At 44.1% G+C, this 15,380-nt stretch overlaps 1 protein-coding gene across 3 annotated transcripts in view; it reads right to left on the minus strand.

Annotated features, from left to right (window-relative positions):
• PALM (paralemmin) overlaps positions 1 to 15,380 on the minus strand; it is a 67,505-nt gene that overhangs the window by 24,461 nt on the left and 27,664 nt on the right. For all 3 annotated transcript variants that reach the window (XM_060784907.2, XM_060784909.2, XM_060784908.2), the window contains exons 2-5: positions 14,739 to 14,787; positions 4,517 to 4,597; positions 3,638 to 3,768; positions 2,157 to 2,265 (exon numbers count right to left, since the gene is read on the minus strand). In XM_060784907.2, coding sequence (XP_060640890.2) covers positions 2,157 to 2,265; positions 3,638 to 3,768; positions 4,517 to 4,597; positions 14,739 to 14,787 — 370 coding nt within the window. The remainder of the gene's footprint in view (positions 1 to 2,156; positions 2,266 to 3,637; positions 3,769 to 4,516; positions 4,598 to 14,738; positions 14,788 to 15,380) is intronic.

Genomic DNA, 15,380 nt, shown 5'->3' on the forward strand with positions numbered 1-15,380 from the left:
ACAATACAGTTGGAACAGACCTCAAGAGCCATCTAGTCCAACCCCATTTGGCACAATCAAAGCCCTACTGAGAGATGGCCATCCAGCCTCAACAACAGCAACAGAGTTGGAAGAGTCCTCAAGAACCATCTAGTCCAACCTCATTCTACATTCATGCCGGGAAAGGATAGTGGCAAGGACCCCAAGCAGGGGGTCCCCTACAAAAGCACAATCAAAGTCCTCCAGACAGATGGCTATCCAGCCTCAGTAACAACAGCAACAACAACAGTTGGAAGAGATCTCAATAGCCATCTAGTCCAACCACATCCAGTTTCAATAGCAACAACAATAACAATACAGTTGGAACAGGCCTCAAGAACCTTCTAGTCCAACACCATTTGGCACAATCAAAGCCCTCCTGACAGATGGCCATCCAGCCATAACAATAACAATTGAGTTGGGGGAGACCTCAAGAGCCATCTAGTCCAAGCTCATTCTGCATTAATGCAAGGAGAGCACAGTCAAAGCCCTCCTGACAGATGACCATCCAGCCTCAATAATACTAATCTATGCACATAATAAAAGTGAAAATATGTATGTGTCTATGTGGCTCAAATGTCCACTTACACAAACAAGCTCCTGCCACCACAAACAGCTATAGCTTCTACTACTCAGGAGACACCAAACCCCCATGACCAACAAAAAATACTGGAGGTTTTTGGAGGAATTCAGAGGAGTTGTAGTTCACCTGCATCCAGAGCGCACTACAAACCCAAACAATGATGGATCTGGACCAAACTTGGCATGCATACCCAATATACCCAAATTTGAATACTGATGGGTTTTGAGGGAAATTGGCCTGGACATTTTGGAGTTGTAGGTACTGGGATGTATAGTTCACCTGCAATCCATGAGCACTCTGAACTCCACCAAAGATGGAATTGGACCAAACTCGGCACACAGAGCCCCCATGACCAGAAAAAAAATACTTGAAGTCTTTGGGGAAAATTCACCTTGATTTGAGGGAGCTGTAGTTCACCTACATTCAGAGAGTACTGTGAACCCAAAAACCGATGGATCTGGTCCAAACTTGGCACACAGACCTGATATGCCGAAATCTGATTACTGGAGGGGTTTGGGGGGAACTGACCTTTCTTTCTGCGAGTAATAGTTCACCTACAACCAAAGACACGGTGACCTCCACTGATGATGGACCTGGACCAAACTTGGCACACAGAGGCCTCATGACTAACTCAACCTACCGAAGGGGCTTGAGGGGACTGACTTTCCATAGTGGGAGTTGCAGTTTACTCTACAGCCAGAAAGCACACTGAACCCCACTGATGATACATCCAGAGCAAACTTACCCAACATAACAAACTTTAAGTACTGATGGAGTTTCCTGGGGCTAACCTGGCATGATGTGAGTTGTAGTTCACATACAACCTTATGCATTTTGTAATATGAAAAATTGCCTTTCAAACAACCCAGGCAACGCCAGATACCCAAGCTAGTAATAATAACAGAGTTGGAAGAACAGTCAAGAATCATCTAGTCCAACCCCATTCTGCATTCATACAGGGAAAGTACAAACAAAGCCCTCCTGACAGATAACCATTCAGCCTCAATAATAATAATAATAATAATAATAATAATAATAATAATAATGCTGCAAAGACGGTCCCAGTGGTGATCGGCACACTGGGTGCAGTGCCTAAAGACCTTGGCCTGCACTTAAACACAATCGGCACTGACAAAATTACCATCTGCCAGCTGCAAAAGGCCACCTTACTGGGATCTGCACACATTAGTCGCCGATACATCACACAGTCCTAGACATTTGAGAAATGTCTGACATGTGATTCAATACAACAGCCAGCAGAGTGATCTTGTTTGCTGTAGACTCATCTTGTTATGTTTCTAATAATAATAATAATAATAATAATAATAATAATAATAATAATAGAGTTGGGAGAGATCTCATAGGCCATCTAATCCAACGCTTCTGCCACAAAGGAAAAGCACAAGCTGAAGATGCCTAATATTTAGGCAGAATCTTTTGATATGCTGCTGAGTTGAGATAAATACATCCTCAACGGTCGCTCTCCATCCCTACTATTGGCCTATGTCTCCTTGTTTCTGTCATACAACCCCAGAGAAGGTGAGGAAGGGCTGACCTTGGGGGTGAGCTGTAGCTTCTCCTCCTTGGCGGTCTCCTCGGCCACGCTCTCTTTGGTGGATGAGGCCGAGATGCCGTTTTCCAGCTGCTCCAGTTCTTTCTCTAACCTGCAGCAAGAAGGAAATATTGGGTTTGTCACTGAAGGCACCCTCAAATCACTCTGGAGGAGCTAGAGATCCATAGAGAGGAAGTTCTACTGGAAATCTCTAGCTTCTCCAGTATGACTCATTCAAGGTCCAACAGAAGGATCTGCAAGTGCCATGTAGTCCAACCCACAAAATAGTACTCAAGGAAACCACCCCTGAAAGATGTCCATCCAACCAAGGTGTAAAGACCTTTGTAGATCATAAAGCCATTGAAAGTTGGAAGGGACTCCCAAGCACTATCTTCTCCAACCCATGAAACAGTACCCAAGAAAACTACTTTTGAAAGATGTCCATCCAACCATGGTTTAAAGGCCTTCATAGATCATAAAATCATTGAAAGTTTGAAGGGATCCCCAAGTGCCATCTAGTCCAATCCAACAAAACCACACCTGAAAGATCTCCATCCAACCAACATTTCAAGGCCTTCAACATTCATGAAACCCTTGAAGGAGTTGTAAGGGACCTCAAGGGCCATCTTGCCCAACCCAACAAAACCACTCTTGAAAGATGTCCATCCAACCAATGCTTCAAGACCTCCATAAAACCATCAAAAGTTGGAGCACACCTCAAGGGCCATCTAGTCCAACCCACAGTCCAACAAAACTCTTGAAAGATGTCTGTCCAACCAACGTTTCAAGGCCTACAAAGATCATGAAACCATTGAAGGAGTTAGAAGGGACCTTTCAAGGGCCATCTAGTCCAACCCAACAAAACCACTCTTGAAAGAGGTCCATACAACCAACATTTCAAGGCCTTCAAAGATCATGAAACCATTGAAGGAGTTAGAAGGGTTCCCAGGGGCCATCTAGTCCAACCCAACAAAACCACTATTGAAAGATGTCCATCCAACCAACACTTCAAGGCCTTCATAAAACCATCAAAACTTGGAAGACACCTCAAGGGCCATCTAGTTCAACCCATGAAATAATACCCAGCCAAATCACTCCTGAAAGATGTCCATCTAACCAAGGCCTTTTAAAGGCTATACAACTATGTAAAAAATTGGAAGGGACCCCAAGGGCCATGTCGTCCAACCCATGAAATGAGACACTGAAAGAGATCCATCCAATCAATGTTTCAAAGACGTCAAAGATCATGAAACAGCAAAAGAAGTTGGAGGGGCCATCTAGTCCGATTCATAAAATTATACCCAACGAAACCACTATTGAAAGATGTCCATCCAGTTGATGTTTAAAGGCCTTCAAAGGTTACAAAACCACAGAAAGAGTTGAGATCCCAATCCCATCTGTCATGTAGGAAGCAGAGGATAGGAACCTAGAGCTCTCCGTCCCTGGTTCATGCCTTGAAAAGTCTTTCCACACCCAAGACTCACCTCTGGATGCTCTCTTCCAGTTCCTTGGCCTTCAAATCATCCTCCTCCATCTGTTTCTTCATGGCCTCTCCTTCCTCGGCTGTGGACGATGGGGCCCCTTCCAGCAACCATCTCTCCCTCAAAGCCTTTGACTTGGAGGCAGAAGGAAAAAAGCAGAGAGAGAGAGAGAGAGAGAGATTACTAGAAGTGTGCAAAGCAGCTGAAATCCAATCAATAATTTGTTTCAGAGATTTGGACAAACCCTGCTTTGATTCATAAAGATTTTGTTTCGTAATCTGAATCTCTGAAGCTTCGTAATGGTTTCGTTCAGATTCGTTCCATTTGCAGCAATGGGGAAAATTTCAAGGCTTGTTTCTCCGCTATTTTTACAGCTGTCAGGATGAAACTTGGCATACTTGTAGGCAACCTTGACAACTTTAAGCCTGTCAAGTTTCAGAATGTTTTGGTCTTCCACTGATTTTAAAGAATTTTTAAAAGTTTTTACAAATCAAAGAAGGAGACCAGCAGAAAGCCTTGTGATAGGCTGACAAGGAAAAACAACAGCATGCACTTGCTGTTGTCAGTCACATCAGTCCCCTCCCATCCCAGATAATTAGAGTATGTTACATTGGGGAAAAACACACAGCTCAAACAACAAATCTTTTCTAATCTCTCAGAAACATTCTTAGGAATTCTGTTTTGTTTCATAATGCTTCAGAGGAAGTCCTGTTCCGATTAGTAATTCGGAGACTTGTATTAACAAATCATACAAATCTCAGAATTACGAAACGGACCTCCGAAGGTTTAAACAGCCCTAAAGGTGACCTTTGGCAATGCACTCCGTCCCTTTCCCATCAGCTGTGCTGGTGAAGGGACTGATGGGAGTTGTAGTCCGTATACCTTTAAGTGTTGCAACTGCCGCCGGTCATCTTCGAGCAGCCGCCGCTTGTTCTCAATCTCTGTTTGGCGCTTCCGCTTCTCCTAAAGAAAAAGACAAACAGGGAATGAGCTGGGTTCCATTTCCAAGGGGTGATGGATTTGCTTCGGCCTATAGTCCAAACATTAAAGTCTGCGGTGGGATTCAGAACCTTGGGTAGCAATATAAAACCCGAACTGGATTTGTTGCCCCGCGGAACTGGAAGGCACACAATCAATGGGTTCAAATTACAGGAAAGAAGATTCCACTTGAACATTAGGAAGAACTTGCTGATCGTATGAGCAGTTCAACAGTGGAACTCTTTGCCTTGGAGTGTGGTGGAAGCTCCCTTGGAGACAGAGGCTGGATGGCCATCTGTCAGGGATACTTTGGTTGTGCTTTTTCTGCATGGCAGGGGGTTGGTCTAGATGTCCCACATGTTCTCTTCCCACTCTATTATTCGATTATTCTATGATTGGGAGTTTCCAAAACATGATTAGAGCCTGCTTTATGTTTTGGGCAGACTGCAAGTCCCAGAATCCCCAAAACAACAAGGACTTGGCTGTTGAATGATAGACTACCCTTTGTCAAAACTTGCCAGCGGACATGAGGATTCTTTTCCACTGATGATACAGATATAGATAGATAGACAGATAAATAGATAGATAGATAGATAGATAGACAGGTAGATAGTAGGCTTGGTTTATCGTGTTCGTTAGTTTCTAAACTCGTTATGAATTCGTATTTAAATTAGCTTTCGATCCAATATCGAGCCATGCAGGAATAGTGTGAGGAGTAATTAAGAATCGAAACAATTTTTCCAATTTTCGTAATTATTTTCGTATGTATTATTATATTATTATTGTATATTATATTATTATATTATATGTTATAATTCTATGTTATTATATTATATGTTATAATTCTATGTTATTATATTATATTAATATAATTGTATATTAAAGCACCCCTGACAGATGGCCATCCATTCTTAATAATAATAATATAATATAATATAGAATAATAATAATAGTTTTAAGCTGCTGGGCCAGGAAGACGTTTAGCTGGGTTAAGACAAGCCATTTTAAAGCGTTTTAAAGACTGGGTTCCTGTAAGTGCTGACTCCATTCTGACTTCGGATTGTTCTTGGATGGACATCTCATTCTGACTTAATCTTCTGCTTTTGGATGTGCTATGGGCTTGGGACTGTTTTTTGATAATTAATATAATATATATAGTTGTTGTTAGTTTTATCACACCAACAGTCAACAACAGAGGGAGAGGGAAGCTTCAGAAGTTCCCCCTGTCCCGTTTGGAGGTTTTTTTCGCGTATTGCGCAATCGTGTCCGCCATTAACGAATCGATTCGTATATTTACAAAATTTCGTAAATATCGAAATTTTGAAATTTGAAATTTCGGAAATCCTCTCAGATTAGAAACGCGGGCGCCCCCTAGATACGAAACGAGTTTAGAACCAAATTTTTTCTTGATCAACCAAGCCTAATAGATAGATAGAGATTAACAATGAACTTCAATGCTGTTCATCAAAATCGAATGCTTGCATTTGACCCCACTGTCCAAACAGCAAGAAACTGAATCTCCCCATGTCGATTGGCCTCCTTTTACACACAATCACACCAGAGTTTTCCCAGTGGAATTTTAATTGAATTAAGGGTGGATGGAGGCTCTGCCCCTTCCTTTCTTTCTCTTTCACTCCGAGGCCAGGCAGACAATGCTGCCTCTTGTTTGCAGAACATTCCTGCCCTCCTTTCCAAAGAGGAATCAAACATCAAGCCAACCAAGAAATGGGCTGAATGACCGAGTTTTGCTCCTCCGGGCAAGCAAAAAAGAGGGTTTTTTCCCTCACTTGTACTGAACGTATGGAATAGGTGTCATCAAAGCAAAGAAAACCACACAGCGTTGCATTCATTTCCTCTTGGAAGCACATAATCTCTTGACCTGGCCTACCTCGCAAGGTTGCTATGCCGAAAAGGTTGCATCCTTTTTGACATATCTGCCACTCAGTCCCCGAAATGGGATCTGTGAATACTGGGAGATGTGGAATTGAGATGGTGAAAAGAATGACTGGAGAAATACCAGGAAGGGAAAGATTTAGCCTTCTCTCTCCTGCTGAGTTCATAGTTTTGCCCTTTGTAGCAACAAAGGTCAGCTGAGGGCAAAGGTGGGAGGAGGAGAAACTGGGATGTTTTAAAAGCAGCCATGAAAGTGGGAAGGCAGAGGAATAATAATAATAATAATAATAATAATAATAATAATAATAATAAATAGAGGTGTGCAAAGCACCTGAAATGCTATTAGTACATTCATTTTGGAATTCTGGATGGCACCTGCTTGGTTGCGTAAAAATTCGGTGGGGGACCCATTCATAATGTTTTTGTTCAGATTCGGTCCTTTAGCAGCAATGGGAAACATTTCAAGGCTTCTTTCACCATCATTTTTATGTCAATCAGGATAAAACTTGTCAGACTTGTAGGCAACCTTTATGACTTTAAGCCTGCCAAGTTTCAGAATGTTTTGATCATCCACTGATTTTTTAGGAATTTTCAAAAGTTTTTACAAATAAAACGAGACCAGCTTTGCGGAAAGCAGTGTGATTGGCTGACAAGGAAAAACACTATGCAGCTGCCATTGTCTATTACATTACCACAAACAATTATGGAGTATGTTACATTGGAACCACAGCTTGAAATGCTCCAAAACAACTAATTTTGACTAAAATCTTCAAAACGTTTCATAATGCCTTGGAGAGGGTCCTGTTCCGATCAGTAATTCGGAAATTTGTATTAACGAATCATCCAAATCTCTGACTTACGAAACTGACCTCCGAAGCTTTGCACAGCCCTATTATTTAATCATCTCCAATGCAAATACAATGCCAGTGTAAGGTCCGATTTCCAAATGAGTTCCAGAGGTCGCCCAACATGCAGCATATCATAGAAATCCAACCTTATGGTGATCATCTGGAGCAAAGGAAAGGAGATTCCACTTGAATATTAGGAAGAACTTCCTCACTGTTAGAGCTGTTCTGCTTCGGAGTCTGACGGAAGCTCCTTCTTTGGCGGCTTTGAAACAGAGGCTGGATGACCATCTCTCGGGGGTGCTTTGATTGTGCTTTTCCTGCATGGCAGAAGGGGGTTGCACTAGAAGGCCCATGTGGTTTCTTCCTACACTATTATTACTATTATTATTAATATTAATACTATTGAGGCTGGATGGCTACCTGTCAGGGGTACTTTGATTGTGCTTTTGCTGCATGGCAGAAAGGAGTTGGACTAGATGGCCCTTGAGGTCCCTTCCAGCTGTAGGATTCTATAGTTCTGTTGTTGTTGTTGTTGTTAAAAAGAGCCTGGATGGCCATCTGTCGGGGTGCTTTCATGGTGCTTTTCCTGCTGGCAGAAGTGAGTTGGACTAGATGGCCTCTAGGGTCTCTCCCAACTCTGTGATTCGATGATCTTTTGGTCTTCCCATTCAAAGAAGGAACCCAGCCAAAGCTGGGCATGGCAACAGTGGCCTTTTCCGCTGAACTTTTCCAGACCTCCAGTGCCTCGTTCCCTTTCTCCCGGGTCCAGGCCAGCGCTGGAGGGTGTTTTGTCCGGCTCATCTGAGCTTGGCCCTCCTGCCGGTCCCAAAACAATCCCCTCCTTTGTGCCTCAACCAAGGAGCATCGGAAATCTGGCAAGCGAGAGGGACATTGGAAGATGCCGGCTTCCCTCCAAGGGCGACACAGTTCCTGTCTACCAGGAATGCATTAGACAGGAGGCTTGGGGCTATGAACTTTAGCATTGTCTTATCATAGAATCACGGATTTGGAAAGGATCATAGTGCAGTCCAAACTTCTGCCGTTCAGGAAGACACAATCCAATTCCTCCCAACAGAAGGCCATCCAGCCTCTGCTTAAAAACCTTCAGAGGAGATATATCCTTTCAAATATATAAACATGGATTTCCTCCGAGTTCATAGTTTCCAGACCTTGGATTCTTTTGGTCAGCCTTCTTTGGACTCTTTCCATTTTGTCCATGTGGATTGTGTTGTGCAGAATTGGACACAGGATTATTATAAGGGCTGTGCAAATCTTTGGAGGTTTGTTTCATAATTTGGAGATTTGTATGATTCGTTAATACAAATCTCCAAATTACTAATCGGACCACCCTCCAAAACATCACGAAACAGCCTCTGAAACATTTCAGAGAGATTAGCAAAGATTTGTTGTTTTGGAGCATTTCAAACTGAGTTTTTTCAATGTAACATACTCCATAATTGTCTGGGGTGCAAGGGGGCTGATGTGATTATTGACAACGGCAGCTGCATGCTGTTTTATTTTTTTCCTTGTCAGCCAATCACACGGCATTCAAATCACCCCTGACAGATGGCCATCCAGCCTCTGTTTAAAAGCTTCCAAAGAAGGAGCCTCCACCACACTCCGGGGCAGAGAGTTCCACTGCTGAACAGCTCTCAGTCAGGAAGTTCTTCCTCATGTTCAGATGGAATCTCCCCTCTTGTAGTTTGAAGTCATTGTTCCGCATCCTAGTCTCCAGGGAAGCAGAAAAGAAGCTTGCTCCCTCCTCCCTGGCTTCCTCTCACATATTTATACATGGCTATCATATCTCCTCTCAGCCTTCTCTTCTTCAGGCTAAACATGCCCAGCTCCTTAAGCCGCTCCTCATAGGGCTTGTTCTCCAGACCCTTAATCATTTTATTCACCCTCCTCTGGACACATTCCAGCTTGTCAATATCTCTCTTGAATTGTGGTGCCCAGAATTGGACACAATATTCCAGGTGTGGTCTAACCAAAGCGGAATAGAGGGGTAACATGACTTCCCTAGATCTAGACACTATGCTCCTATTAATGCAGGCCAAAATCCCATTGGCTTTTTTTGCCGCCACATCACATTGTTGGCTCATGTTTAACTTGTTGTCCACGAGGACTCCCAGATCTTTTTCACACGTACTGCTCCCGAGCCAGGCATTGTCCCCCATTCTGTATCTTTGCATTTCGTTTTTCCTGCCAAAGTAGAGTATCTTGCATTTGTCCCTGTTGAACTTCATTTTGTTAATTTTGGCCCATCTCTCTAATCTGTCAAGACCGTTTTGAATCCTGCTTCTGTCCTCTGGAGTATTGGCTATCCCTCCCAATTTGGTGTCGTCTGCAAACTTGATGATCATGCCTTCTAACCCTTCATCTAAGGCATTAATAAAGATGTTGAACAGGACCGGGCCCAGGACAGAACCCTGCTTGTGGCACTCCACTCGTCACTTCTTTCCAGGATGAAGAGGAAGCATTGGTGAGCACCCTCTGGGTTCGTCCATTTAACCAATTATTGATCCACCTCACCGTAGTTTTGCCTAGCCCTTGCGCTTTGATACTCTGCTGCTGAGTACGCATGCCCAGTGTGGAATACATCTCACCACATTAAAACAGTGGCTGTGGCTCTTAATGAGACATATCACATTATTACAGGATGTCTACGCCCAACCCCACTAGAGAAATTATACTGTTTAGCCAGTATTGCACCACCTGACATCCGCCGGGAAGTAGCAGCCAATAATGAAAGGACCAAGGCAGTGACATCTCTGACCCATTCTCTGTTCGGATATCAACCAGCACACCATAGCCTTAAATCAAGAAATAGCTTCCTAAGATCTTCAGAGATACTCGCAAGAACATCTCAGCAAGTGAGAGTCCAAAAGTGGCAGACCAAAACCCGGAACCTCAATCAGTGGCTGAAATTAGATGAGAGACTCCCTCCTGAGCACACAAAAGACTGGGCAACTTGGAAGGTTCTGAACAGACTGTGCTCTGGCACCACGAAATGCAGAGCAAACCACACCTACTACAATACAGTCTGAGCCCTACCACAGGCACAATGGAGAACCTCTTTATAGCAACACCAGAGGCACTCCAAGTGGCCAGCTTCTGGTCAAAGGACATTTAGTATAATGCCAAGTTTTTAACTTCATTTGTGTTTTGAAATACATGATAACTGTACCTTTATTTATTTATTTATTTATTTATTACAGGTACTTTTACCCCGCCCTTCTCAACCCCCGAGGGAGGACTCAGGGCGGCTTACAAAAAAGGCACAATTCGATGCCTATACACTTTAGACATAATATACAAAACCATGATTAAAAACAGTTATCACAATTAAAACAATCCACAACTAGTACATAACACATCATATAAAAACTATTCTCGTGCTCAGTGTTCCGTCTTTCAGAGTTCCATAGTTCTAATCCATTAATCATTTCCTAATCATCGTCAAAGTTGTTTCTTCATCTGCCCGATTGTCCAAATGCCTGGTCCCAAATCCATGTTTTCAGTTTTTTCCTAAAGGAAAGGAGCGATGTTGCAGATCTAATTTCCCCGGGGAGTGAATTCCACAGGTGAGGGGCCAACACCGAGAAGGCCCTGTTCCTCGTCCCTGCCAACCTCACTTGTGATAGAGGCGGGGTCGAGAGCAGGGCCTCCCCGGAAGATCTTAGACTCCGGGGTGGGATGTAAAGGGAGATCCGTTCGGACAGATACACTGGGCCGGAAGCGTATAGGGTTTTGTAGATCAAAACCAGCACTTTGAATTGTGCTCGGAACTGGATCGGCAGCCTGTGGAGCTGACACAACAGGGGGGTGGTATGCTCCCTGTATGACGCCCCGGTGAGCAGTCTGGCTGCCTCCCGCTGGACTAGTTGGAGTTTCCGAGCAGTCTTCAAAGGCAACCCCACGTAGAGTGCGTTGCAGTAATCTAATCGAGATGTAACAAGAGTGTGGACCACCGTGGCTTTCAATTTGCTTCTGACACGATAAATAAATAAGCCACATGGCACACCTCTAGTTATTATTCCTGGTGAGGTCTCTCCAAAACAGAATACAGTGGGACTCTGACTTCGCTCCATCTGGACACTAGATTTCTATGGACATAGCCTGCGGCATCACAGTGTTAATTCAGGTTCAGCCTTGTCTAATATGACTCCTATTAGGGACTGTTTCCAAGTCAGATTTTTGGTTCCATGCCCCACAAACGTCCCAATGAATCCTCTGCTGTCCCACTTTCCCTGCTGTCCTTAAAACATCCCAGATCCTCACCCCAATTCCCTGCATTGTCCTGCAAAAATAAAAAGGGGGAAAGGGGAATTATTGGCTCTCCAGCTGCTCTACCATGCTGTCGCCCTGTTGCATGAGGCAAACAATGCTTTTCTTGTCCAGCCTGATGCACCAATAGTATTCATTACTTTCCCCCTTTTGAACCGTTTCCGTTTGCTTTGGCCTCTTGTCCCTTTTCATCTTGGAACAGAAAAATCTGTGAAGGAAGGAAAAGACTGTGGATGCCAGTTCCTTCTAGAGCAGTGTTTCTCAATCTTCCTAATGCTATGACCTCTTATTGTGGTGACCCCAGAGGCGGCCCTAGGTAATTTTCAACGGTAAGCAAACAGTATTTTGGTGCCCCCCCCCCCAAACCAATCACTGATATATATTTTCTGTTCGTCGTGGGAGTTCTGTGTTCCATATTTGGTTCAATTCCATCATTGGTGGAGTTCAGAATGCTCTTTGATTGTAGGTGAACTATACATCCCAGTAACTACAACTCGCATATGTCAAGGTCTATTTTCCCCCAAGAGCGCCTCAAGAGTGCCCCAGGGCAAAATCAACTATACTGCGAATGCTTACTTTGCGTAATGGTTGAGCCGCTCTTGGGTGACCCCCAACCATAACATTATTTTCGTTGCTGTAGGAGGACTTGAATAAGATCCCCATTCTGGCACTTGAAGAATGATACTAGTGAATAGGGCTGTGCAATTGTTTTGTTAGTCGTCGTAAGTCATATCAAATTCGTTAAATTCGTATTTACGATGCAATATGTGACACATGGGCATAGCCGTTGTCAAAAACTTAAGAATCGAAACGTATCCAATACGTATTTTGTAAATCTCAGATGCCTCCCAAGGTCAGTTTCATTTTCGGGGAAAGGAAGCAAAACAAAGCCAAAAAGGCTGCCTTTCCTCCTTAACAAATGGCCATACACCATGAGAAGAGGGAAGCAGCAGGGAGAAAGCAGAGTTTGCGAGGAAATAGATGGAGAAAGCACAGAACTCTGGGAAATGTAGTTTGGGAAAGCAAGGAGTGCTATGGCAGAGAATGCAAAAGGCCCTGCCCTCAACTACATTTCCCAGAATGGGTTGTTGTAGGTTTTTTCGGACTATATGGCCATGTTCTAGAGGCATTTTCTCCTGATGTTTCGCCTGCATCTATGGCAAGCATCCTCAAAGGTAGCACTACATCTGTGGATGCTTGCCATAGATGCAGGCGAAACATCAGGAGAAAATGCCTCTAGAACATGGCCATATAGCCCAAAAAAACCTACAACAATCCTGTGATTCCGGCCATGAAAGCCTTTGACAATACATTTCCCAGAATTTTGCTCAGCATCAGGAAGCTCCAATAAGGAGAGGGAGAGATGTGTGCCTTCCTCACAGCAGCCAGCCAGAGTTCCAATGAATGGTTGGAACATTTCGCTACTCTTCTGAATTGTCATGCAAATATCTGATATGAATGATGTATTTTCATTCACTGGACCAAATTTGGCACAAATACGCAATACGCCCAAATTTGAATACTGGTGGGGTTAGGGGGAATTGATTTTGTCATTTGGGAGTTGTAGTTCTGAACTCCACCAACGTTGGAACTGAACCAATCTTGGCACACCGAACTCCCATGACCAACAGAAAATACTGGAAGGGTTTGGTGGGCACCGATCTTGAGTTTAGGAGTTGTCGTTCATCTACATCCAGACAACACTGTAGACTGAAACAATGATGGATCTGGACCAAACTTGGCACGAATACTCAATAGATCCAAATGTGAACACTGGTGGAGCTTGGGGAAAATAGACCTTGATATTTGGGAGTTGTGGTTGCTGTGATTTATAGTTCACCTAATATCAAAGATAAAATAGTAAAGAGTAGAGACATCACATTGTCAACAAAGATCCGCCTAGTCAAAGCCATGGTATTCCCTGTAGTCACCTACGGATGTGAGAGCTGGACCTTAGGGAAGACTGAGCGAAGGAAGAGAGATGCTTTTGAACTGTGGTGTTGGAGGAAAGTGCTGAGAGTGCCTTGGACTGCGAGAAGATCCAACCAGCCCATCCTCTAGGAAATAAAGCCCGACTGCTCACTGGAGAGAAGGATACTAGAGACAAAGTTGAAGTACTTTGGCCACATGATGAGGAGACAGCAAAGCCTGGAGAAGACAATTATGCTGGGGAAAGTGGAAGGCAAAAGGAAGAGGGGCCGACCAAGGGCAAGATGGATGGATGGCATCCTTGAAGTGACTGGACTGACTTTGAAGGAGCTGGGGGTGGTGACGGCCGACAGGGAGCTCTGGCGTGGGCTGGTCCATGAGGTCACGAAGAGTCAGAGACGACTGAACGAATGAACAACAACAATATCAAAGAGCATTCTGAAGATAGAATTGGACCAAATTTCCCACACAGAAGCTCCATACTTTGAAGGGACTCGCTGGCGTGAGCCTCCCTCCAGCCTTGCAAGCTATCTCTCGCCTGCACATGCGCACCCCGCTGCCATGGGCCGAGCACGCCTGCTCTCCCCTCCCCACTTGGGGTCTCAGAAACTCCCCTCCCCTTGTCTGAGAGGCTGGCGAATCACAGCGGAGGAAGGCTTTTGGAGGGAGGATTCACAGTCTGTTTCCAAAAAGGAAGAGAAGGGCAGGTGGAGAGATCTTCAGTCTGCTCTGCCAAAGGGGTTCCAAAGGGATATATGCGTTTTCTGATGGTCTTGGACAACCCCTCTGAAACTCCCTCACGATTCTCCCAGGGGTCCTGACCCCCATGTTGAGAAATGCTGGTCTAGAGTTTAGCAATTCCCCTGCCCCAATTTTTAAGAATGACAACCACGTTAGAGTTCAAGATTTATTCCGTGCCCAAATTTGCATGGAAACAACCATTTCTAGTCACCGAAAGCAAACATTTTCTGCACGCAGGAAAGCTATATTGTTTTAATCACAGAGGATGCCAAACAACCACAGAAACAGTGGATTTTCTCCTCCATCCAGAAATCTCATCTTGGTTCATCATTTTCCAAATATCCTTTGGTGAGGTGCGTTCACTTTGGGTTCTATTAGGTTGCATTCTGCAAAAAACAAACACAAAACAAAACCAAAGAGTGACTTACCGCAATAGCTTGCAGTCTGTCCTGCTGGATTGTACTTGTGTCGATGATCCTGAAAAAAACACAGGAAAGGCTTAGGACAGGTTTGGGTTTGCAGCAGTCGGAGGAAGCGAATGAGAAAGAGGGAGGAAGAGAGGAAAAGTGGGATCTTTTCAAAGCCATTCAAGACGGAGATAGATGAAGTGTCCAGAGAAAGACAATCAAAATGATCAAAGGAAACCAAGAAGTGGAGCAGCTAGGGATGTTTCACTTGGAGATGGGAAGGCTGAAAGAAGGTGACATAGGAGTCATATTTCAACATCTTAAAGGAGGTCACATTGTTTTTTGCTGGACGCAACGGAGCCATGGATTCAAACGGCAGGAAAAGATATTCCACTTCAACATTAAGAACTGTTCGATAGTGGAATATGCTGCTTTCGGGAGTCTGGCAGCGTCTCCTTAGAATCATAGAATCAAAGAGTTGGAAGAGACCTCATGGGCCATCCAGTCTAACCCCCTGCCAAGAAGCAGGAATATTGCATTCAAATCACCCCTGACAGATGGCCATCCAGCCCCTGTTTAAAAGCTTCCAAAGAAGGAGCTTCCACCACACTCCGGGGCAGAGAGTTCCACTGCTGAACGGCTCTCACAGTCAGGAAGTTCTTC

Source organism: Anolis sagrei, chromosome X, assembly GCF_037176765.1.
Source record: "Anolis sagrei isolate rAnoSag1 chromosome X, rAnoSag1.mat, whole genome shotgun sequence".
Lineage (NCBI taxonomy): Eukaryota > Metazoa > Chordata > Lepidosauria > Squamata > Dactyloidae > Anolis > Anolis sagrei.